The sequence below is a fragment of the Dermacentor andersoni genome, chromosome 1, assembly GCF_023375885.2.
Source record: "Dermacentor andersoni chromosome 1, qqDerAnde1_hic_scaffold, whole genome shotgun sequence".
NCBI lineage: Eukaryota > Metazoa > Arthropoda > Arachnida > Ixodida > Ixodidae > Dermacentor > Dermacentor andersoni.
The window spans coordinates 1,400,003-1,423,863 of record NC_092814.1 but is presented as its reverse complement, the minus strand read 5'-3'; the positions used below and the strand labels follow the sequence as shown (position 1 = coordinate 1,423,863).

Here is a 23,861-nt window from a genome sequence, read left to right as displayed (position 1 = left end):
AACATGAGGTTGGAAATGCTTTTTAAAATTTATTTCGGCCTGGTTAAAATAGATAGAGAAACTTACCTGTTACCTCCTCATTTCTTATCTCACAGAAGTGACCACTATTTAAATATAAGAGAACTCATTTGTAGAACAAACGTCTTCAAGCATTCATTTTTTCCACACACAATATCACAGTGGAATCAGCTACCGCAGGAAATTGCCGATTGTCACACTGAAGCATCATTCAGAGCATTTCTGCTGAGTATATAGTGGCGTGAATTTTTCTATTGTTGTGTTATTTTTTGGTTGACCAGTTCTGTATTTTGTCGAGCTTATGTACACAGTATATTCCCCCCTGCAATAATGCCTTCGGGCGCTGCAGGTACTTGAAATAAATAAATAAATAAACTGGCCCGTTTAACAAAGGAGCATATCCTGTTTGTTTGGAGTCCAGAGCTAAGAGACTCTAGACTGCCTTCAACATGCCTGATACTGCTCACTGAATTTATGAAATGAATGTGATTGCGAAAAAACTGCGTTCGTAACCCCCAACGGCCTGTACGAAATTGAAGTGCTACCTTTCAGATTATGTTCAGCTCCCGCGACAATCCAAAGGAGGATGGGCACCGTGTTGTCAGGTCTTAAGTGGGAATCATGTTTCATCTATTTAGATGACGTCATTGTTTCTTCTCAGATATTTGAGCAACACTTGCGACTTCATTCCATGTTTCTTGCAATACGCTCTGCAGGACTACCATTAAAACCTGAAAAATGTCATTTCAGTTATCGGGAACTGAAGTTTCTTGGCCCATCGTTAGTCATGATGGCATTCAGCCAGACCCAGAAAAGAGTATAGCTGTTGCTGCATTTCTACCAGCAACCAACAAACATTATGTGCGCCGCTTCTTGGACCTTTGCACATACTACAGACGCTTTGTGAATAATTTTTGCAAGATCGCTAAACCTTGACTGTCACGAATTCTGGCAAACTAGAGACAGACGGGGACAAGTCACACATGCAAGATGAACATTTATAACTGAAAAAACAAACATCAAACAAAACAACTCAAAACAAACAATGCACACACCTCAAAACCCTCAAGCTACACTCGAACCTCGATATATCGAGCAGCGCGGTGATCATGAAATAGTTTGATATAGCCAAAATTCTACATATAAAATCCCGTAAAAATGCATAAAGAACTTCCACAAATCAATCGATGAAACAAGGGCGCGATCGGAGATTGTTGTTTGGAGTGCGCATTCGGTTGCACTGCAAATTAGCCTAGGCCACGCTGACTTCGCACGACCGACGAAGTCGGCGTGGCCATGAGATGTTCATTTGAGGGATTGCCAGCCGTTTGTGCACAGGCACGAGTAAGAGCGGGCGCGAGAGAAAAAATCTGGGGGCTTTTGCTTCTTGAATATATGACTCTGCCTAGGCACTACCGAGGAGGTTTCCTAGCGCATGTTGTAGGCGTTCGTCCTAGTTTGTCCCCAGGCATGCCGGCATTATGTAGTGGGGTTGAGTTTGCGCTCGGATGCTCGCTGCTGGCGCTGTAAAATAGGTGAAGCAGCGGGCAGTGCCGCCCGACTTGGCAACCGCTGTGTCGGACAGACTGTCTCGCACCTGCAGCGCTCATGCTAAGTCAGTCGTGATGGATCATAGCTTTCTCACGCCTTACGGCGATGTACCTTGTAAATAACATCACAGATGTTTCTGTGAAAGCGGTAGCGACCGTAGTAGAGACCGGGCCGCATATATTGAAAAAAGTCGCGGGGTGCAGTAGCGCTGAACTTAGCATCACAAGTTGGTGGCTGGACATAATTATATTTATTCAATCGTGTTTTTTACTAATTGTAACGTGTCCTTATTTCACATTATTGGCGGCACCTCCAGAACACCAAAGCAGCAACGGGGACACCAAAGCTAGAACCCGAACTGGTCCATTGGTTGGAGCTTGCCGAGGCCTGCGGGTGCCAGGGGTGTATAACATCGGCTGTCCAGTATCACAAAATTTTTTTATGCGAATACCCCCTGGGGCGCTTCGGCCCCCACGGCCCCAACCCACAGGCCGCTCTACTTCCAGCTTTGATCCCCCCGCTACCCCTTGGGTGCCCTGGAGATCCTGCGCTGCCTGCTTTATTATAACCTCAGGTGCTCTCCTGAGGCCTCCGTTTGCCGGTTACATGTGCCCTCCTGGAGCAGTGCTTGTAAAAAATCCAATCTATCGTCACAACGAAAAAAGCGACCTGCGACTTATACGCCAGTCAGAATATTGCCCCTTCAGACACAGCGATCACCAAGGGTCGTCCGCACCCACTGCCTCACTGCGCGGGCAGCCAGCGTACGAGCGTAACTAAACAAATTCGACCACACTACGCAATGCCGGCATGTCTGGAGACAAACGAATACAATGCGCGCTAAGAAACCTCCTCCGTACTGCCTAGGCAGAGTCATATATTCAAGAAGAAAAAGCCCCCAGATTTTCTCACTCGCGCCTGCACACAAACGGCTGGCGATCCCTCAAATGAACATCTCGTGGCGTGGCCTAGGCCAATTGCACACCACATAACCGAACGCACGCTCCGAACAACAATCTCCGATCACGCTCCAATCGTGGCAAAGTAGATACTGACTTGAAGCTTCACACAAAGTATTTATTTATTTGGCTGAAAGCACCACAGCAGTATAGCCTGTTTCTTACTGGAAGCCGTGTGCTTAACCACGGCGTCCTCAACATAGTCTAAACAATCCACAAGCAACAGGCTGGTGCCTTCTATTGCGCCACAGTAGCAGCGAAGGGCCAAAGCAGCTACAGCCTCAGCTGAAGTCGGGAGCAGGGCAAAATCAGCGATTGCGGGTCAACCTCGGCAGTGTCTTCATTCAGCCACTACTTCTGCTGTGATCTCCACGACCGTCAATCGAAGCATTTTGAAACACTGGCAATAACAAAGTATGAGGTGGCGTCTGCCAAGGCGACTATGAGTGAGCCCAGTAAGCGCATGCTTTCACACGTCTTTGTGGATGCAAACCGTCATTCCTCCCGAGGCGTGGCAGGCGCAGAGCGTGGCACCAAGGAGGAGTCAATGCAGCAAATGCAATGCATCGCTGACATTGTCGAACCAGGCCCCACACACTCTCAAGTTCCAGCGATCACCACAGAGGATGAAAAATCAACCACAGTGCATTCTAGCATGAAGCGCCCAAGTTGAGCTACTGCAATTTGGTTGCATACCTTAATTTGTATTTTTTATGCTGGGGCCGCTCAACGCAGCTAAATATTTGATCTATTGATGTACATATAATAACCGACAAACACGGTTAACATGTCATTTTGTTATAAAATAAGTAGACAATTGTTTTTATTGGGCTTCTCTTATTAAAGTCGGTGCTTTATTACTTGAATAAAGGTTTTGAGGCCTCACTGACGTGTGATAAGCAGCAGCCCACTGCTATCGATTGCAGTACGTGCTGTTTATCGATTCAAATTGTACAGCGGTAACGTTTGCAAACGAGGTGGTTGTTTTCTTTAAAAAGCATCACGCAGGTTCATTTTAATTAGATAACAATACTATCTCAGTCAGTTTATGTGCCCAACATTCAATAGCCGCCACCAAGCGAACATATTAAAGACGGTGAATTTTATCAGCTGTGGCGTTTCACTGCCATAACGGCTGCATGCACAGCTTCCGTCGTTAGTGATCTACTGCGTATGGCCGCGTAATGACGTGCTGCTTTTAAAAATTGTGCTAGCTAGCGTGAAAATTCGCTGCTGGAACCGAGCACAGTTCGTTTGGAAGCTACCCACAAAAATGGATTAACGTTGCAGCTTCATGGTGTGTGGACCGGTGAGTAAAAAAACACTGTTTCGCATTTTCTACTTTGAATTTCTTTGCATGCGAGGCGAATAAAACAGATTCCAGTAGCCATTTCCTAAGGTGGAAAATAATAATTATAAAGTTATTGCTCTTCAAAGTGAATTCAAACAAAGCTTTTGTTATTTTGCCATGTTGCTAAAATTTCCAACACTGAGTACAGCATAAATAATAAATAGTTTTGGCTGTTTCTACATAAATGATGTGCTGCGATAAATTCACTGCACATTAGTGCAAATATACTTCCGGTGATAGTTGGATTAATTGCATTTGGTCCATAACAAGATTACTGTGTTTATTACGTAGTAGCTGGCAAACAATTTCACCTAATCCAGGCTTCACTAAGCAAAGCTCGCACAAGGACATCATTGAAAGAAATGTACACTCAAAATAGTGTTGTGTGTATGTGCTTTTCTGTCATGGAGCATTTTATGCACTGTTCTTAGTCATACATGAATCACAAGCTCACCCATACTTCCGCCACAGTAATTGAGGCTCTTTTTTTTTTCTACTAGAGCTTGCAAGACCCTGCTCATATCTGTTCGCCACTTTGGGCTCTCTTGTCTCTGGACGCACAAGTCGACAGTGAATGTGTCACCACTAGCCCAGAATCCTAGCAAGGTATGTTTCTGAACACTTCACCTAGAACCGTGATTTGTTCATTTACTTTACTAACTTTTGTTTCACCATTTTTTTTGCTTGCATGCTTGTCATGGCTTCATCATTCCTCTTTTCAGGAAATAAACGAGAAGAAAGGGGGTTAACCGAGGAGCCCGATTTTTATTAGTCATATCATGAGAAGCCAACAAACACTGACACCAAGGACAACATAGGGGAAATTACTTAAAATAGGTAGTTCAGGGTGAGAATTGCTAATAGCTGCTGCATATGGTATTTTTGTTCCATTTCTCGCTGAAAAGTTCGCGTCCCGTTTGGGAAGTCATCACACCTCGATGCTGCCTGAGCAAACTTAACACGCCGAGTGATTTGTTTGTTTCACAACGTAGTCCCTTCTTGCATGTGAGTTTTGTACTCAACTGAATTCTTTCTTATACTTACGCTGCAGACGACCAAACCGGGCTTTGCCGCCAGCTCTCATCTACTTTGACTGGCGCTGCTCTGCCTTTAAATATATCATGTGGCACCTCTCTCTAGTACTATAAAAAAGTACTGAAAAGTTAGTCAGTCTTTAGCTTTGTACGTTTCCAAGCAGCTCCCTTGAGGAATTTAAAATTGCACAAACTGCAGCGGGAACGGTAGTTCATCGGCGTATGCAGCAGAATTGCATCGGCTGTACAGCCCTAACACGCACTTTTATTAACCCGTGTGTATGGTGACTTCGTTGGCTAGTGTACGCGTTTCCATCAATAAATTGGCAATTGCTCTTCTTGAGGCGACTTCGACTGCATTTATTCAGCGATGTCACATGTATTAATCGGCAGAAAATCACAACGGCATATGCAGAGATTGCACCTTGCGGATTTGTTTTATATAAGTCTGCACTAACGACTGGTGCTTATTATTCAGGTACAGAAGCAGCATTGCAGCAAGGGTAGAATAAAAAAAAACCATCGAGAGATCGCATCACTCAACAAAATTTATCGGCTAGTGAACATGAGCTCCACGTTATGTAAATGGGGTTTATGGCGTTTGTCTGCGGGGCACACCTTGCACGTATGTGGACCATGTTGTCCCAAACACCGTTAATATCGTGTTCATACCCGCTCGCACAGAGGTCAGCCTTTTCCCCACAGCTGTCACCGCAGAAGAAGCAGTCTGGCACCCGAACAAAGGAGAAATCGCAGCTGGAACTTCAGCCACCCAAAGGGTTGTCGTCTTCTACTGCTCCCGCGTGTACTGTTGGAAGCGTCCGCTAGGTGGCTTTCAGTGGCGCCTCTATAGGCGGTGCACGAGGCGTATAGGCCGTATAAACATTTAAACATTTGCTTACTAGCTAAATTAACAAGCATGGTATAACGTGCGCACAAGCAAACATGAACACGTCTCACTCAATGACCGTGGAAACTCTTTATCAAAATGCTGGAGTGAGGAATTGCGGTAGCAGGAGTGAGGGAATTGATCTTTGTGCGGCCTCTCGCTTCAACGCGAACTAAGCGACGAGAACACAGCATGGTGCGCCTACATGCGTAGACTCTTGTCTCCATTGCAGAACACTTTCATGATAGGGCCCGCGCGGTCCCGCCGTACGTAGCAGCCACCGGTGTAGAACGCCTCTTCTGTTTGCGGCAGTCCCGCACACAAGTTTTTGGAACTTCGAACGCCCGTGATGCGACCCGATTTCCATCCGTCTCAGCACACGTGATCGCTTTCCTTTTAATTGCGGCACTGTGATGATGTCGACATGTCTTTGTAGTCAGTACTTCCATGCTGATAGAGCAAACACAGAAAACGGGAAGACGGACAGTGCACTAACCTAAGCCAAAGGAAGTATTGCCTAAGCACCTGTACTGCAGCACATGGAGAAAGCTACGGCAGCTAGGCTCGAAGCGCATATGAGGTGGCACTTTTGAAATGCCGATGGTGACACGGTAACATAAATTTGGGGACATACTCGATTTTAACGGGCATGCAATTTTTGGGAAAAGTGCATGTTAGATTCGAGTAAATACAGCATTCAAGTTTCGAGCGTATCAGAGTCTTGTAAAGCTGCAGTTTTAAAGTAGACGGTGCTTTGGAAAAGTTGCGCCATAAGTACTCCAGCATGTGATCAACACTGTTAATGACATACTTTATATTAACCCTTTCACTGTCACGGACGTACCGGTACGTCATCGCGCTTCCCCCCCACAGTGTCACTGACGTACCGGTACGTTCTCTATCGCGCGTTCAAAATTTCGCGCCTGAGCGCAAAGCTGGCGCTCCCGGACGTGGCCACGCCATCTGTTGACTCTTCCTACAAGTTCGTATTTTCGCCCCGACCTGTGTTAGTACATGTATTGAAGAGTACGGTGCGACTGCCACGCCCCCCTCTTTTTTTGCTGAGTGGCGCGGTGGCTCCGCGTTCACTGGACCATGCGTCGCGCGCATGTGGTTATGGGTTCAAGGATTGTTCTGCCATCTCCGCCGGTTTGAAGGTTTTTATTTTTCTTCTGTTGGTGCGTCTGCTATGGCGCGTCAAGTTCAGGCGCACGCGTCGCCGTTGCCTCTCCGAAAAGAGCGACTCGATTGCTGCTTTCGCTCTCTCGCCGCACCCTCGCTTCCGACTTGCAGCAGTAAACGTAAAGCCCTTCGAACTTTGTTTTAGCCTTTTTCCATCTCCCTCTTCTTGATCACGCAACGTCGCATTTATCTCCGTTGCGCGGGCGACTGAAAGCGCATCCTCCCTGCGCGCGGTTACTTTCGGATAGCTGAGCGGCGCGAGACCTTCGTCTGTTCATTGGAGCGGTGGCTCTTACGATTCAGAATACGAGCCGAGCTCGGATTTGGACTCGGACAGCGTCTAACGCGACGAAGAGATGAGTTCCGCATCGTCAGATTCGGATGTTGAACGGATGTTATAGTCAGACTGATGATGATGATGATGTTGACTAATAACAGCTGCAGAACATTGAAATGTGCATATTGCATTGACTATGTTATTTGTATACCAATCATAATCAAAAATAAATTGCGATGTACATTCCCTGTTATGCTCGTTCCCTGAAACCAAGCCGACACTGGGGGTGCGTCACGGCCAGAAAGGTCCGACAGCGAAAGGGTTAATGGTCCAATTTAAGTTATTTGTAATGTGTACACCAAGATATTTATATAACATGATGAAATCAAAGAGAATGTTGTTAAGATGGTAAGTGCTAGGATTAGAATTAGATCTGGATATGCGCATTATTTTACATTTGTTAACTACAAAAGACTCATGTGCAGTTTGCATGAAATCAATGACTAGGCTAGCCCTGCACCTTAAGAGAGAGCTAGAAAAGGCAAATGCACACAACCGGCCTACTCCACACTTCTCAAACATGACAAATCACTAAAAACAATTTTTCTTTCTCTTATAACAACAGATGACAAACCTGAGCCGTGTGCTCCCAAAAACTTTTTGAAATATACTCGGAGTGAGTTTGGCTTAACATTCAGCCAATCAACAGTGGACGAGCAAGGGAAGCCTCAGCATGGGAACTTGTCTTCCTTACAGCCCTCACAAATATGTTTGCTTGTTGAAACAATTTCTCAATTGAAATGTTCATCTCCTTGCTACCTCTTTGACTTGCTTGAATACACAAACAGAGATGTTTTTTCAACATGATACCATGAACTGCCTCTCCAAAGGATAGGTGAACATTAATTAGCCTTACTTATATGTTTATTTAGCGTCCTTGTTTATTCACACAATGTTTGTAGAGATCCTTGCAAGCACTGTTGTCTACACAATGTTCCTCGCTTTCCTACTACGAGTACTCCACTTGTGTCGAAGCCTTTACTGCTGAATCTGAACACTAAATGTGCAGCAGAAATATCAAGAGCAGACAATGTGTGATGTAAAATTTAGCATAACGTTTTTTTTACCCCTAGACTTCTTGCCTCTCGCCAATGTGTTATGAAAACAATGGGACATTGCAGCTTGAGTTATCTTGCTGGCAGTACATCTTTGCCGAGCCCTTCTTATGTTTCACTTTTTTAATATAGATGAAATAGTTGAACGCAGACAATATACTATGAAACACGTTAAGCAGCACTGTACGCAATATAAGTATGAGGGTAGCCCAGCACAAATATCACTGTCTGAAGCTTCGTTCTCCCTGCTTTAGCCGAACACGATGAGAAAACTCAATTTCAGCTTTCAATTTCATTAAATAGATGACTATCTATGTTTCTGTGTGTTGTAAACTCAGTGACTGACAGCATTACCTCCACCTGACCTGTACAAAAAATGTGGGCATGTACTGCCTCATTCACCATCGACAATAAACAATGTAAGCTTACTTGTTTGAAGTGTTTTTTGCCAGTTAAGGCCTTTCAGTCATCTGGGGACATAATAAAGATATTTGTAGTCATGTTAGATTACCGTGCACATGAAAACTGCCCTGAAAGCGGTAACAAAACGCCCAAAACCAGCAAGCGTGTAGCGCGACGAGCCCCACCAGCCGCTACCATAGCTGCCATATTGCTCACTACATAATAATTATGATATTAGTTTCGTTTTTGCTAGTGCCATCTCTCGGTCACATACTTTAGTTCATAACGCCACTGCTACTCTTATTTCCGTTGCACTGTGGAAGGTACAGCTTCCCTTTTCTAAGCTTATGTGGTGTTCTGTGGTCGAACTAGCCAAGCAGCCGTGTGCGTACGCTGCTACATTCAAATGGCACCCTCGGTGCGATCGATGTGTGCAGCCATAGTGCGCAGCAGTTGGGAATGCCCCACCACTATCTTCGAGAGTGTTGCGGGAAAGCTCGCCGCCTGTCAACAACAGAGCACATGTGGTCTGGGGTGGCGGAGTTCAATACATCAATTTTACGCCCGACCCCATTCGAAATAAAAAATTAAAAATGCATTCGATTTCCCAGGTGATATAGAAAGTGTTCAATATACACAATAAGTCGATATATCCGTGCTCAATATATTGAGGTTTGACTGGATACAATATATACAGTCCTACTTGGAAATTAAGTCCTAACCAGTTACGTCGTAGCTCAGTTGTAGCAGTGTCAGGGCAGCCGCCGTGGCACAAGACAGGTCAGGTTGTCGGGTGGCTACTGTTGCATAGGACAAGTCCCGACGAATGGATAGCCACCGTAGCACAGGACGGGGCTCGGTGCATTAGTGGCCGCTGTTGCACAGAAGTTGCAACCTGGTTAAGCCTGGGCTGTCTTCTGTGGCACAGGACAGGCCAGAACTGCAGCTGGAACCTGCCTAGGAACTGTGATGCACTGTTGAAGCACTCTAGGGGGACAGTGGGCAGGTGCGTTACCATTGGGTTCCCTTTTCAGGGTACCTTGTGAGCCGCCTACTGCCATCTCCAGAGCGCAGCCGGAGACACATCTGCACTAGCCCTGCCACTTCATTCAGGTTTTCCACTTCCTTCACATTGCAGTCCCTCTGTTTCCAGTTCCACTTTTGCATGTCTCGAGGTCCACTTCATTTCTTCTTTGTCTCGCTCTTCATTATCTCACATCCACACACAAACTCATGAAACTGGCCTGTTTAAAAAAGGAGCACAGCCTGTTTGTTTGGAGTCCAGAGCTAAGAAATGCCATCTCTGAGCTTCAGTAGCACCTCCAGACACTGCCCTTACTTGGACACTTTGATGAAGATGCAGACACTGAACTGCTACTCATGCCAGCAACATCGGCCTTGGTACAGTCCTCGTGCAGTGACAAGATGGCGTTGAGCATGCTATTGCTTACGTTAGCCACACTTTAAAGGGGGACGAGGGTCCCCCCCAAATTTTTCTTATTCATGAACTTGATAAAATTTGGCATGCAGGTACAGTCGAACCCACTTATAACGATACCGGTTTGAACAATATATTGGTTAGAACAATGAAAAGCTGCTGCACCAGCAACCTTTGTATGTTTTCTATGGGGAAATAACCTGCTTACTACAATGTTACTACAATGGTGTGCATCTCTCATGAGAGGTGCACGCCAGCAGTGTCGTCCTCCCACCCCTCGGAACACGAATGGGCTGTGCCCATAGCTCTGCGCTGCACCACCCTCTGAAACACGAATGGACCGACCCAACTGAGCTGACAACGCTGCTGGCACTGCTCCCAGATTACTCGCTGGGCCCTCATTCTGCGCAATTTGCTAATGGATTAAGTCACTCATGCTTGTCTTTGTTCGTTGCGTCAAGTCGTTCAAAAGGCGTCAAGTCGTCAAAAGTCGTTCCTGGCCACGTAGTTTATCAGCCTCGTTCGACTCTCTGTTGAAACTGAACCTGGCTGATCTGCCAAAACGCAATGCTATAGATTTGGAAAAGAAGTGCTTCTAACCGATGAGGCGACTATCATGAACGTGCTTGCATCAGATAGCGACAGTGACGGCCACGACGGCAGTGCTGATGCGGTAGGGCAGGCTGCCTCAACACTGTCCCCGCGGGAAGTCCTGTAGCTGATTCGGTCCCCCATGAGCTTGTGTTCGCGAGGGACCTTCTGCTTCACTACGTGGAGCACCTGGATGCCTTGGAGAAGGATGTTGGCAAGCTTCGCGTAAAGCAAGCAAGGCTGACGGACATGCGGTTTTCTCGTGCAAGCCAGTGGGAAGTGCGTGGTGAGACGCTTGTGGCGATTTCGTCCCAGCGTTTCTTCTAGATTTCTTACGTTGAGATGCTGCAGTGGCAACCTTCCTGCATTTTTTAAAAGGTGCCTTTTGGGGCCACCAAAGCGATGCCTCGGTGGAGCTCGTATGTCACTTGCAGCCCGTGACTCGTTTGTTATAGCAGTGCCATTCTTGAACGCCGACCGCCGCAGCTAGTCAATAAAACGCGATCAAAGTACTCTGCGAAAACCCTGGCATCATGCAAGATGTGGACGTGCTCGGACGTGCTGCAGTGACCATAGGATGGTAAGAACTCGAATTAGCCTAGACTTGACTTGAGGAAGGAACGGAAGAAACTGGTACATAAGAAGCCAATCAATGAGTTAGTGGTAAGAGGGAAACTAGAGGAATTCCGGATCAAGCTACAGAACAGGTATTCGGCTTTAACTCAGCAAGAGGACCTTAGTGTTGAAGCAATGAACGACAATCTTGTGGGCATCATTAAGGAGTGTGCAATAGAAGTCGGTGGTAACTCTGTTAGACAGGATACCAGTAAGCTATCGCAGGAGACGAAAGATCTGATCAAGAAACGCCAATGTATGAAAGCCTCTAACCTTACAGATAGAATAGAACTGGCAGAACTTTCAAAGTTAATCAAAAAGCGTAAGACAGCTGACATAAGGAAGTATAATATGGATAGAATTGAACATACTCTCAGGATCGGAGGAAGCCTAAAAGCAGTGAAGAAGAAACTAGGAATTGGCAAGAATCAGATGTATGCGCTAAGAGACAAAGCCGGCAATATCATTACTAATATGGATGAGATAGTTCATGTGGCTGAGGAGTTCTATAGAGATTTATACAGTACCAGTGGCACCCACGACGATAATGGAAGAGAGCATAGTCCAGAGGAACCTGAAATCCCAGAAGTAGCGCCGGAAGAAGTAAAGAAAGCTTTGGGAGCTATGCAAAGGGGGAAGGCAGCTGGGGAGGATCAGGTAACAGCAGATTTGTTGAAGGATGGTGGGCAGATTGTTCTAGAAAAATTGGCCACCCTGTATACGCAATGCCTCATGACCTCCAGCGTACCGGAATCTTGAAAGAACGCTAACATAATCCTAATTCATAAGAAAGGGGACGCCAAAGACTTGAATAATTATAGACCGATCAGCTTACTGTCCGTTGCATACGAAGTATTTACTAAGGTAATCGCTAATAGAATCAGGAACACCTTAGACTTCTGTCAACCAAAGGACTAGGCAGGATTCTGTAAAGGCTACACAACAATAGACCATATTCACACTATCAATCAGGTGATAGAGAAATCTGCGGAATATAACCAACCCTTATATATAGCTTTCATTGATTACGAGAAAGCGTTTGATTCAGTCCAAACCTCAGCAGTCATGAAGGCATTACGAAATCAGGGTGTAGATAAGCCGTATGTAAAAATACTGAAAGATATCTATAGCGGCTCCACAGCCACCGTAGTCCTCCATAAAGGAAGCAACAAAATCCCAATAAAGAAAGGCGTCAGGCAGGGAGATATGATCTCTCCAATGCTATTCACAGCATGTTTACAGGAGGTATTCAGAGACCTGGATTGGGAAGAATTGGGGATAAGAGTTAATGGAGACTACCTTAGTAACTTGCGATTCGCTGATGATTTTGCCTTGCTTAGTAACTCAGGGGACCAACTGCAATGCATGCTCACTGACCTAGAAAGGCAAAGCAGAAGGGTGGGTCTAAAAATTAATCTACAGAAAACTAAAGTAATGTTGAACAGTCTCGGAAGAGAACAGCAGTTTACGATAAATAGTCAGGCACTGGAAGTGGTAAGGGAATACATCTACTTAGGACAGGTAGTGACTGCGGATCCAGATCATGAGACTGAAATAATCAGAAGAATAAGAATGGGCTGGAGTGCGTTTGGCAGGCATTCCCAGATCATGAACAGCAGGTTGCCATTATCCCTCAAGAGAAAAGTGTATAACAGCTGTGTGTTACCAGTACTCACGTACGAGGCAGAAACCTGGAGGCTTATGAAAAGGGTTCTACTTAAATTGAGGACAACGCAACGAGCTATGGAAAGAAGAATAATAGGTGTAACGTTAAGGAATAAGAAAAGAGCAGATTGGGTGAGGGAACAAACGCGAGTTAATGACATCTTAGTTGAAATCAAGAAAAAGAAATGGGCATGGGCAGGACATGTAATGAGGAGGGAAGATAACCGATGGTCATTGAGGGTTATGGACTGGATTCCAAGGGAAGGGAAGCGTAGCAGGGGGCGGCAGAAAATTAGGTGGGCGGATGAGATTAAGAAGTTTGCAGGGACAACATGGCCACAATTAGTACATGACCGGGGTAGTTGGAGGAGTATGGGAGAGGCCCTTGCCCTGCAGTGGGCGTAACCAGGCTGATGATGATGATGATGAAAGTTTTACTATGTCACATGATGTGAAGTAGATGTCTTGCTACATTTTCGCTTGCAATCGTGTTTTATGCACTGCAGGAAAAACTCAACATACAGTTCCGGTAACAAGCAACATGCAAAGAATTCACTAATGGGTGGTAGGCCGAAGAACTGGCCATTATTTCTGCGGTATGCTATACAAGCATATGGTGATAACATACAAGGAGCATCCACAAAGTAAGTTACAATTTTTTTTAAATGAGGCATGGACATCAGGAAAAAATTATATTACCAGACAGAGTGATGCACAGAGTGTTTTTCCAGCTATGAACTACCCTTTATTTCTTAAGAATTCATTGTAGCACAGCGTTGCTTCGTATACTGGTGTCATGTTATCCTGCCGCCTGTAGCTGAAACCAGATGATGTAATTTTTGCCTGAACCACAGCATCAATGACAAAATGTTTCCCTGTTAGAAACTATTTCAGTTCAGTGGAGACCCAGCAGGGCAAAGTTTTGTGAACAATGACGTGTTTCATGCAGAGAGGCATTCTTGTTTCAGTCAATGGGCGCACATTGGCATGATATCAGCACACAATACAGATCCTGTTTTATTTTCAAAATAATTCTGACAGGTGGCATTAAATTGATTGGTCGAAGTAAAATGCACTAATTGACCAATCAGGCTGTACTACACTATTCCTATAGTTCACATCTGGAAAGACTACCTGTGCATCACCCTATTCGACAATACAAACTTTTTTTTCTGATGTCCATGCCTCGTTTAATATAAAATGTAACTGTCTGCAAACTTTGTATTACTGCAACAGCTGCCACAAAAATTTGAAGGAATGTCTAATAAAGGTCTTCAGTTGTTCTTGTCAAGCTGTCCATTAGCGCAACGTTAGCAGGGCTTACTGAAGTACTTCTAGACGTCCACAGCTACAATATGTCTTATCAAGACAGCTACTAGACTTCTGAATTAGCCATTCAAGACATCTTTTAGACATCAAGTAGCTGCTTCTATGTTTCGTGGGAAGCAATTCAGAGAGTTTATAGCAAAACCTCATGCTGCGGGTACAGGCCAATTAGAATTCTACAGTTGCATGTCCCTAGAATTAAAATTTAGTGATAATTTAATACCAATTATTACAAAAATGTCCCCCGCTTCCACGAAGCTGTCTCCTATTTTAGTTATTCTGATACAGCTGGCCCTACACAAGGCAATGGAGTGGCAACAATGTGAACCAAGCGCAGGAGGTGGCACATTACGCCGCACTCACTTGAAAGCCACAATGTTGGGGTGATTGAGTTTCCGCAGGTGGCGGATGTCAGTCTCGGCCAAGCTGGTGACCTTCTTGACAGCCACTGTTTCATCATGCAGCTGGCCGACAAAGACAGCACCTTGGGCTCCACTGCCCACAAACTGGAGATGACCGATGGCCTCAAAGGGGATCTCCCAACTGTCCCCCCCTGCACACAACACAACAATTCTATAGGCTCGGTTCTAGTAGTCGCATCAGCGAAAATCTCTGCCCCAATATCTTTTAATTTTATCAAGAGAGAAGGTGCAAGCTGTCAAAAATCAATGCCGGTCAGAAATAGACTTTTTATTTATTTATTATTTTTCTTATTGCCAAGCTACGCTTTAACATTTATTTTCACGTATAACAAAATCAAGGCATTTCTCCAACCAGAAGAAAACTGCGAAAACTTGAGGTATAGTAGCTGTAGAGGTTTCATTTTCCCAAGTTTTGCCCTGGTGAAACAACAAGCAAACCCTGGCCGAGTCAGCACCAGCTCATTCTCCACCTGCTGAGGTGAAGGCTACACTTCCTACTTATGAGAGGCTGACAAGAAAAAGAATGTTGTTTCACTGTATCATGGCAAAAAAACCAAAAAAAAACATGCCCAAGTCTCTCAACAGCAGTTACTGTGCCCCGACACTGTTGCGGCCATAGACATGTGCTTCAACAAAAGCTTTGAAGAGGTTTTACAGGAGCTGGCTGTCCTTCACTTTGAAACCACAGAAGAATCAAAAGAATTTCTGGAACACAGACAGTTGAAGCCAAATCTTGTCATCATACATTCATTTCTGTATAATGAATTTTCAAAAATAAAGCATTATTATAATTATTATTGTCATTGCAGTGCAGAAAAGAAAGCCCAGTTGTAGGAGGGAGCTCGAAAGACTGGTCTCTGCATTCTGGCCAAGTTTAACACAAATTCATGGGTCACTCTTTTGGATCTGTCTGTCTGAACTTTATGGCAAAAAGTTACCACTACAAAAAATACTTTTTTACGGTGCTTTCAGAAATGAGCTCAACATACAATAGTTTTCAGAAAATGCCTGGTTCTAATGTTAAAAAATTGGCCCAAAATTTACAAATAAATACTGGCGCATAGGTCAGAATCCTGCCTAAAGGTAAGCTAAGTTGCAAAAAACTATTAACATAAAAACCTGAATATCCTGATAGTGGGATGTTTCTGTGCTTGCTGCCAGGTCTCACTGACCTTATGGTCTCACTGGCATAGCATGCAGGCCTAAGCAAATGTGTTGCCACATCCACTTTTCTAATGGTGCTGCCTCGACTCCAAGCCATGAAATAAGGCACACAGAATCATGTTTTGGGACGTCAATATGTTATGTAAGAGATATTAGGCTGGTCAAATATGGGATACTATAGGTGGGTTTCTACACTATCTTCTAAATGCAACTAATTTTCCACGTGTGCAATGCATTAGCGGTGCAGAAAGATAAGTAATTGAATTGAATTCTGGAGTCACACGTGCCAAAACCACGATTTTATTATGAGACACACCGTAGTGTGGGATTCTGGCTTCATTTTGACCACCAGGGGATCAGTAGTTTGCTCCCGATGCACAGGACATGGGCGTTTTTGCATTTCACCCCATCGAAATGCGGCTGCCATAGCCAGGCTTTGAGCCCGCGACCTCGTGCTTAGCAGCGCAACACTATAGCCACTAAGTCGCCGTGGCAAGTGCAAAAAGACAAAGCAAATTAGCTTTTGCAGAGGTCACATCTTCCAGTGTTACGTTTCGCCTACGACGCGCGGTATAGCCGGCGCGGATGCAACGGACGCCGGGCTTCGTTCAAAGCGGCGGACATTTTGGCCCGTTCAGCGCCGCCGATACGCCTCCCCGCCAAGCGCGTCCAGGCATGTTTCAAGGCCACATGTCTTCAAGTGTGCGTGTGTGTGTGTGTGTGCATGTTGGTGCCCATGCTTGTCAAAGCGCGGCAGCCGGGGAGAGGAGCTCCCCAAGTGTGAAGCGAGGAGGTCTGACCGGCGCCGGCCCGGCGGATGCGTCACCTTCTTGTCTCAGCGTGTCTCTCAGCGTGTCCGTGCCCGCATCACGTGCGCCTCTGACGAGGCGTTCCTTCTTGCCCCCGAATCCGAGAGTATAAAAGCAGCTGCCCCCGGACGCCAAGGGAGAGGCTCCGATTTCTTCCGTTGAGTAGCGTGCTCTCCCGTCTCTCCACTTCGGTCGACCTGACCGGCCGCTCTTTTGCGATGCTAGAATAAAGTTGTTCTGTTAGCAGTTGACTCATGCTTTGCCAGGACCTTCGGATGCTTCCAGTACTGCCCCAGGCCGCCAGGCCAACGCTACCCTTGGAGCTTGCGACCCAGATGCAACAACTGGTGGCAGCGGTGGGATTGCAACAACTGTTTGCCAGCGGTGAGATCGCGACAACGGAGGCCAGCAGCGAAGATATGCGGTTGACTGTATGCTGAGCAGCACAACGACCATCCGGGAGCAGTGCAACGAGCCCTGTGTGATGACTGGTTGCCTGCAGCGGAACGACTGCGCTGAATTCTTGGCTGCGAGGTTTGGTGAGTGCGGGACTTTCTTCTTCTGAGTTTTGCCAGGCTTTTGTTAGTGTCAGAAACAGAGCTGGTAATTGTGGTTGTCGTTGCTGCCGGGTTAGTTTGCGGCAAGACAATAGTAGGCAGTAGAGAAAGCAGCATTCAGAGCAGCCATGGATTTGAAGTCGTTGCGCAAACCGAAATTGCTGGAGCTTGCAAGAGAGTTGGGTCTGGATGTCTCAGACAAACTCAGAAAACCAGAACTGCTAAGGGCTATTCTTGAGTTAGAAGCTGAGGATGACGAGCTGTCGGAATGCCTTGAGACCATTGAGGAGAGGGAGACGGCAAAAAGACAGGAGCGCGAACTTAAAGAGCAAAAACAGAAATAGGAGCGCGAACTTAAAGAACAGAAAGAGAAAGATGAGCGCGAACGAAAAGAACAAAAAGAGAAAGAAAAAGAAGAGCGCGACCGTCAACACGTTTTGGAAATGAAGCGTCTCGAGGTAGAGATGGAACGCGCTCGTAATGGAAGTGAGGCACACGGTGCAGGAGAGCGAGTATCGTTCAAAATGACTGACCTGATGCGGCCGTTTAAGCTTGGAGAGGACATTGGTTTGTTCCTGGTTAACTTTGAGCGAACGTGCGAGAAGCAGGGGTTCTCTCGGGAAACGTGGCCACAGCGCTTGCTCACTTTGTTACCCAGCGAGGCGGCCGACGTAGTTGCTCGCTTGAAGAGAGAGGAGGCAGAGGATTTCGACAAAGTGAAATCGAGTCTGCTAAAAAAGTACAGGCTGTCAGCGGAGGCGTTCCGTCGGAAGTTTCGGGAAAATGAGAAAGGCAGAAGTGAGTCATATACAGAGTTTGCCTACAGGCTAATGTCAAACATGCAGGAGTGGCTCAAAGAAGAGAAAGCGTTTGGTGACCACGAGAAAGTTCTGCAGTGTTTCGGGCTGGAACAGTTTTATAGTCGGTTACCTGAGAACGTGCGGTACTGGGTCTTGGATAGGCCAGACGTTAGTACGGTGGCTAAAGCCGCCGAGCAAGCCGAGGAGATTGTGACGCGTCGGGCTCGCGGAGCTAAGGACGGTCAAAAGGGTGAATTTGGCTCCAAGTTTGAGAGGCCGAAGTTCACACCCATGAGAGCAAGGGGGAACACACGTAGTGCGGATGCGAGTAGAAGCAGTCCGACCGAATCTAAGGAGACGGCGGCAGCCGAAGCCGAACGCAGAAAGCGCGTCGAGACGAGGCAAGCGTGCGTGTGTTATACGTGCCAGAAGCCGGGTCACTTTTCGGCGCAGTGTCCAGAAACAAAAACAAAAGTCGTGTTTTTGTCATTATGCAGCACTGACGAGAACATGAAGCTTCTCGAGCCTTCCATGCGAGACCTCCTCGTGAACGGGAAAGAGTGCTGAGTGCTTCACGATTCAGCAGCTACAATGGATGTAGTTCACCCCTCTTACGTAGAACCCGATATGTTCACGGGCGAGTGCGCATGGATCAAGCAAGCCGTGGAAGCTCATAGCGTGCGTCTGCCCATAGCAAAAGTGCTTATTGAATGACCTTTCGGAGCGCTTGAGACGGAGGCCGCAGTGTCATCTATGCTGCCCCCCCAGTACCCGTACCTATTTTCGAACAGGTCCGATCACCTCCTGCGCGAGAAGGGGCTTTTGTTTGGTGAGGCTAGCGTTCAGGCCTTAACCAGATCGAAGGTTCGGGAGCTCGCTGCAAAGGCGGTAGTTGCGGGGCCGACGTTGTCGAACAATGAGAAAGGGTCGGAGGCGCAGCAAGCTGATATTCAGAGCACGCCCGAACTGAATAAAATTGAGCCTGTAGCGTTGAAGGCACCAGATACTGGAGAGGAAATGCCCGACACGGGAAAGTTAGAACAGCTATCTGCAGATTTGCTCATCGCGCCTACGTCAGATGGACTTAATAGGTTGCTAAAAGTCAGCCGGTCGGCTTTGATAGCCGAGCAAAAAAAGGATGGCAGCCTAGAACACATACGCTGCAATGTCAAGGAAGATATCGCCAAGAAAAATGCTCGTTTTGTGGAAGGAGGTGGGGTGCTGTACCGGAAGTATTTAGACCGCAGGGGAGTGGAGATCAATCAGCTGATCGTGCCTCAGTGCTACCGTCAGGATCTGTTGCGCTTGTCGCATGGAGGTTCGTGGTCCGGACACCTAGGAGTTAAGAAAACTAAGGACCGTCTCTTGCAAGAGTACTATTGGCCAGGGTGTTTTCGGGACGCAGACCACTTTGTGAGGACATGTGACACCTGTCAGTGGGTGGGCAAACCAGCGGACAAATCGAGGGCGCCGTTGAAGTTGGTACCTATGATTACGGAGCCTTTTAGACGGCTCGTTATTGATACAGTGGGACCTCTGCCGGTAAGAACCACGGGGTACAGACACATTTTGACTGTGATCTGCCCAGCGACAAAGTTCCCTGAAGCAGTGCCGCTTAAAGAACTCAGCTCAGTTGAGATAGTCAATGCACTACTGTCCATATTTGCGCGAGCTGGTTTTCCTGCGGAAATCCAGTCAGATCAGGGCACAGTGTTTACTAGCGCTTTGACGACAGCCTTTCTCGAAAGGTGCGGGGTAAAGCTGTTACACAGCTCAGTGTACCACCCACAGTCGAATTCCGTTGAGAAGCTCCACTCCGTCATGAAGCGCGTGTTGAGAGCATTGTGTTTTGAACAACAAACTGACTGGGAGCTGTGTCTGCCTGGGGTGATGTTTGCATTGAGGACAGCGCCGCATGCGGCTACGGGGTTTTCGCCAGCTGAGCTAGTGCACGGTCGCTCGCTGCAGTGTCCGCTTCACATGCTTCGAGACGGATCACTGCCCTCTCCAATGGCTGCAGACCATCTCTTCCACAAATGGCCGCCTCCTGCGCTGGAGCCTCGCTTTGCAACAATATTCCTTTGAGGTGCGTTACAAAAAGGGGAGTCTCAACGGTAACGCCGACGGCTTAAGTCGAAGCCCCTAATGTAGGAATCAGCCTCAGAGTTGTTTGTTACTGATGTTTTTCTTCCTGAGGCAGCATTTTTAACATATTGCTTTTGTTTAGTGTTTCAAAGTGATGACGTGCTTTCTAGTGCAATTTTCCAATTTGTGGACGTGTTCTGGGTGCTGCTAGACTACTGTAAGGAACTAGGCAGTGGTATAAAAGGGGAAAGAGCCTGGCATGGCTTAGTGAGGGTTGTGTCGTGCTTGCTGACTGAGCGGTTGAGTTTCGGCGTAGTTCTAACGCTTGCTGGGAACGAGAACAGAAATGGCAACTCTCCCGAAGTCACTTTGCAGTGTCCTGTGTGAACCTGAACGTGAGAACGAGGCCTTCTCTGCGCTGCGTTCAAGAAACGCCGAGGGACGACCGACTTCGGTTATGAGCATCATCGAGCGACATTCCTCCGGACAGCGGATGCAGTCCCCTGACCATCGGGATCTCCTTCCCCCGGCGGGGCGGTCTGTTACGTTTCGCCTACGACGCGCAGTATAGCCGGCGCGGATGCAACGGACGCCGGGGCTTCATTCAAAGCGGCGGACATTTTGGCTCGTTCAGCGCTGCCGCAACGCCTCCCCGCCAAGCGCGTCCAGGCATGTTTCAATGCCACGTGTATTCGTATGTGCGTGTGTGTGTGTGTGCATGTTGGTGCCCACGCTTGTCAAAGCGTGGCAGCTGGGGAGAGGAGCTCCCCAAGTGTGAAGCGAGGAGGTCTGACCGGCGCCGGCCCGGCGGATGCGTCACTACACTCGTCTCAACGTGTCTCTCAGCGTGTCCGTGCCCCGCCGTCACGTGCGCCTCTGACGAGGCGTTCCTTCTTGCCCTCGACTCCGAGAGTATAAAAGCAGCTGCCCCCGGACGCCGAGAGAGAGGCTCCGATTTCTTCCGTCGAATAACGCGCTCTCCCGTCTCTCCATTTCGGTTGACCTGACCGCCCGCTCTTTTGCGATGCTAGAATAAACAAGTTGTTCTGTTAGCAGTCGACTCATGCTTTGCCAGGACCTTCGAATGCTTCCAGTTGTGCCCCAGGCCGCCAGGCCAACGCTACCCTTGGGGCTTGCGACCCAGATGCAACACCAGCCATGACCTTTGAGCAAAGGATTGCGCTACATCCTCCCTCAGTTGCCAATTTCATTCATCAGGTCTTCCCATATGCAGTTATACAGACAATCCAGGATATATCCAGCTCGAAGGAAAGTGTGAAATAGTTGGATATGTATCAAACATTTGAAATATAAAATATGCCTATATGAAGCTCATCCAAGACCTCTACACATCTCCGACAGTTTTCCAAGATTGTGAAATGCGGGAATTTACGAATTTGCTTCTCCAAGGCCGTGTCAAATGCATAAAAGTTTACTTAATTTTTGCACGCGAATGTCACAAGTCACTTGCACTGTGGAATGGTCTTTGATATACTGATCACATCATCATCATCACCTGCCTGTTTTTATGTCCACTGCAGGACAAAGGCCTCTCCCTGCGATCTCCAATTACCCCTGTCCTGTGCTAACTGATTCTAACTAGTGCCCGCGAGTAGCGGTATGAGTAATGACAGTAGCGGTATGAGCTCTGTGTCGCAGAGAACCAAGTGGCGGAGTCTTCTGATTCATTCGGGAGCGAAAGTTTCCACGTATACATACGCGCGTGCATGCGTGCGTGCGCGTGTGCGTGTGTGTGTGTATATATATATTCGTTTTCGCGGGTTTCTGTTTGTACGATTGTAGAACACGTGCATGTATTTGCAACTGATAAATTGCATGTATTGCAAGTGCAGAGGCAAAAGGGACGTCAATGTATAAGCAATGCCTAACTGATCGCAGACACTTACGCTGTAGCTTAAAAGAGGCATCGTATAAGTGCTTTCTAACCACAGAGCAAGGCCGCTTCAAAGGTCGCCTATTTTACGTGCGGCTCAGAACTATTGTTTGGCAGCCCGTCTCACCACTGAAAATTTGCCTTTGAGCGAAAGTCTCTGTCAATGCAACCTCCTCCCATCCAACGTCTCAGCCTTGTGCAGCGCATCAGTACCAGTTATGTCTTGTTCGGAAAGACTTCTCCGATGCATAAGACTGACAGCTGAGACCATGAACTGTTTGGTGTACCTCCCTCCATACGCGGCTAGTAAATTCATGGAAAGCGCTGAAAGTTGTTTTTTTTCTTTCATTTTCTTATTTTCTTTTTTTTCCTACACAACTTTTAAGTGCTGTTTAAATTCGCCGAAAATATAACATGCAGCCGTGTTAATGGGCACTTGCATATGGGAGATTCTGAAACCACGATGTTAGAACCACTAAGAAATAGTATGCCATGCCACCTGCCACCATCAGCGAAACCAGTATACTGCAGATAATTTAGGCATGTTTTCAGGCATTTGAGATATACTAAACTGACTTTAACTGACTCTACCGACATGCCTCACGCTGACTTTCTAGTGAGAGACCCCCTCCCCCCCACTTGAAAAAAACAAAAAACAATTTTGTAGCGCTAAAGGAAGAGAAAAAAGTGATGTGAACGTTTGCAGCATCACGCAAACGTGATGCTGCAAAATAACGTAACAATGTAACACCAAAAAACACGTAAAAACGTAACAACAACAGTTGCAAAGTTCAAATAGAGATTTTCATCAGCTAAAAAAAAAAGGTTGTAATTTGCGTCCATTTATTTCTTCTACATTTACACTTATATTAGTTTTCCAGAGTTTCCATTTGTACTCCTGTAGATCACGAGCATGCAGTTGCAATGGTGAAAGGTCATCGGTACGCCTGTCTAGCCTAGCCTAGCCGAGTTCACGGTCGCCTGCACACATCAGATTCCAGAACATTAAGCCAGAACTGTTTAGAAATCATTCTATATCGAGCGATCAGGAAAACACATCTATTGCGGATAAATCAAAGAAGTTTTTAGGCACGTAGGGCCCTCTAGGTTGTACTAGTTGGAGATAAGGTAGCCTCGCCGCCTACGAGATTATCTGACATAGCTATGTCGAATGCTCGGTTGCCATGGTTGGAAGTTCGAATTCTTCTATAAGCTTCTTTTATTTTTATTTCGCGATGGTGAGGTAAGGAAAGCGCGCATGTAGGTGTATGTTTTGGCACCACAGCCAATATCTTCAGGTTACGCGTCAGACACCCTGGCGAACCTCCTACTGCAATGCAAGAACACCCGAGCAAGCATCACAGCGACAAAACTACTAGCCGCAGACGCAGACTTAAACCTCCTCACTGAAACGTGGGAGGCTGCGATCTCCAAGCCGGACATGGTCGACCAGCGCGAACTCGTTGCCCAGGCCCAGAGGGCAATCCAAGCCAGAGGATTCCTGGAATAAGGGCTACGAAGACACGGAACTAAAAGAGGAACATGTACGACGGACACATTCCTCTTTTAGTCTGCTAAAAGAGGAACATGTACAACGGACATGTTCCTCTTTTAGTCCGTGTCTTCATAGCGCTCTTTTCTTCAAGTATGCAAAACCAACTCGCCCACATCAAGCTTCTGCTGGAATAAGGGACCCTCCCACCTCGACTGACAAGTC

At 46.8% G+C, this 23,861-nt stretch overlaps 1 protein-coding gene across 6 annotated transcripts in view; it reads right to left on the bottom strand.

Annotated features, from left to right (window-relative positions):
- The window catches only part of LOC126543970 (mitogen-activated protein kinase kinase kinase 13-like), a 593,636-nt gene that overhangs the window by 422,398 nt on the left and 147,377 nt on the right, over positions 1–23,861 (bottom strand). For all 6 annotated transcript variants that reach the window (XM_055061158.2, XM_055061159.2, XM_050191137.3 and 3 more), the window contains exon 5: positions 14,777–14,966. In XM_055061158.2, the coding sequence (XP_054917133.1) occupies positions 14,777–14,966 (190 nt within the window). The remainder of the gene's footprint in view (positions 1–14,776; positions 14,967–23,861) is intronic.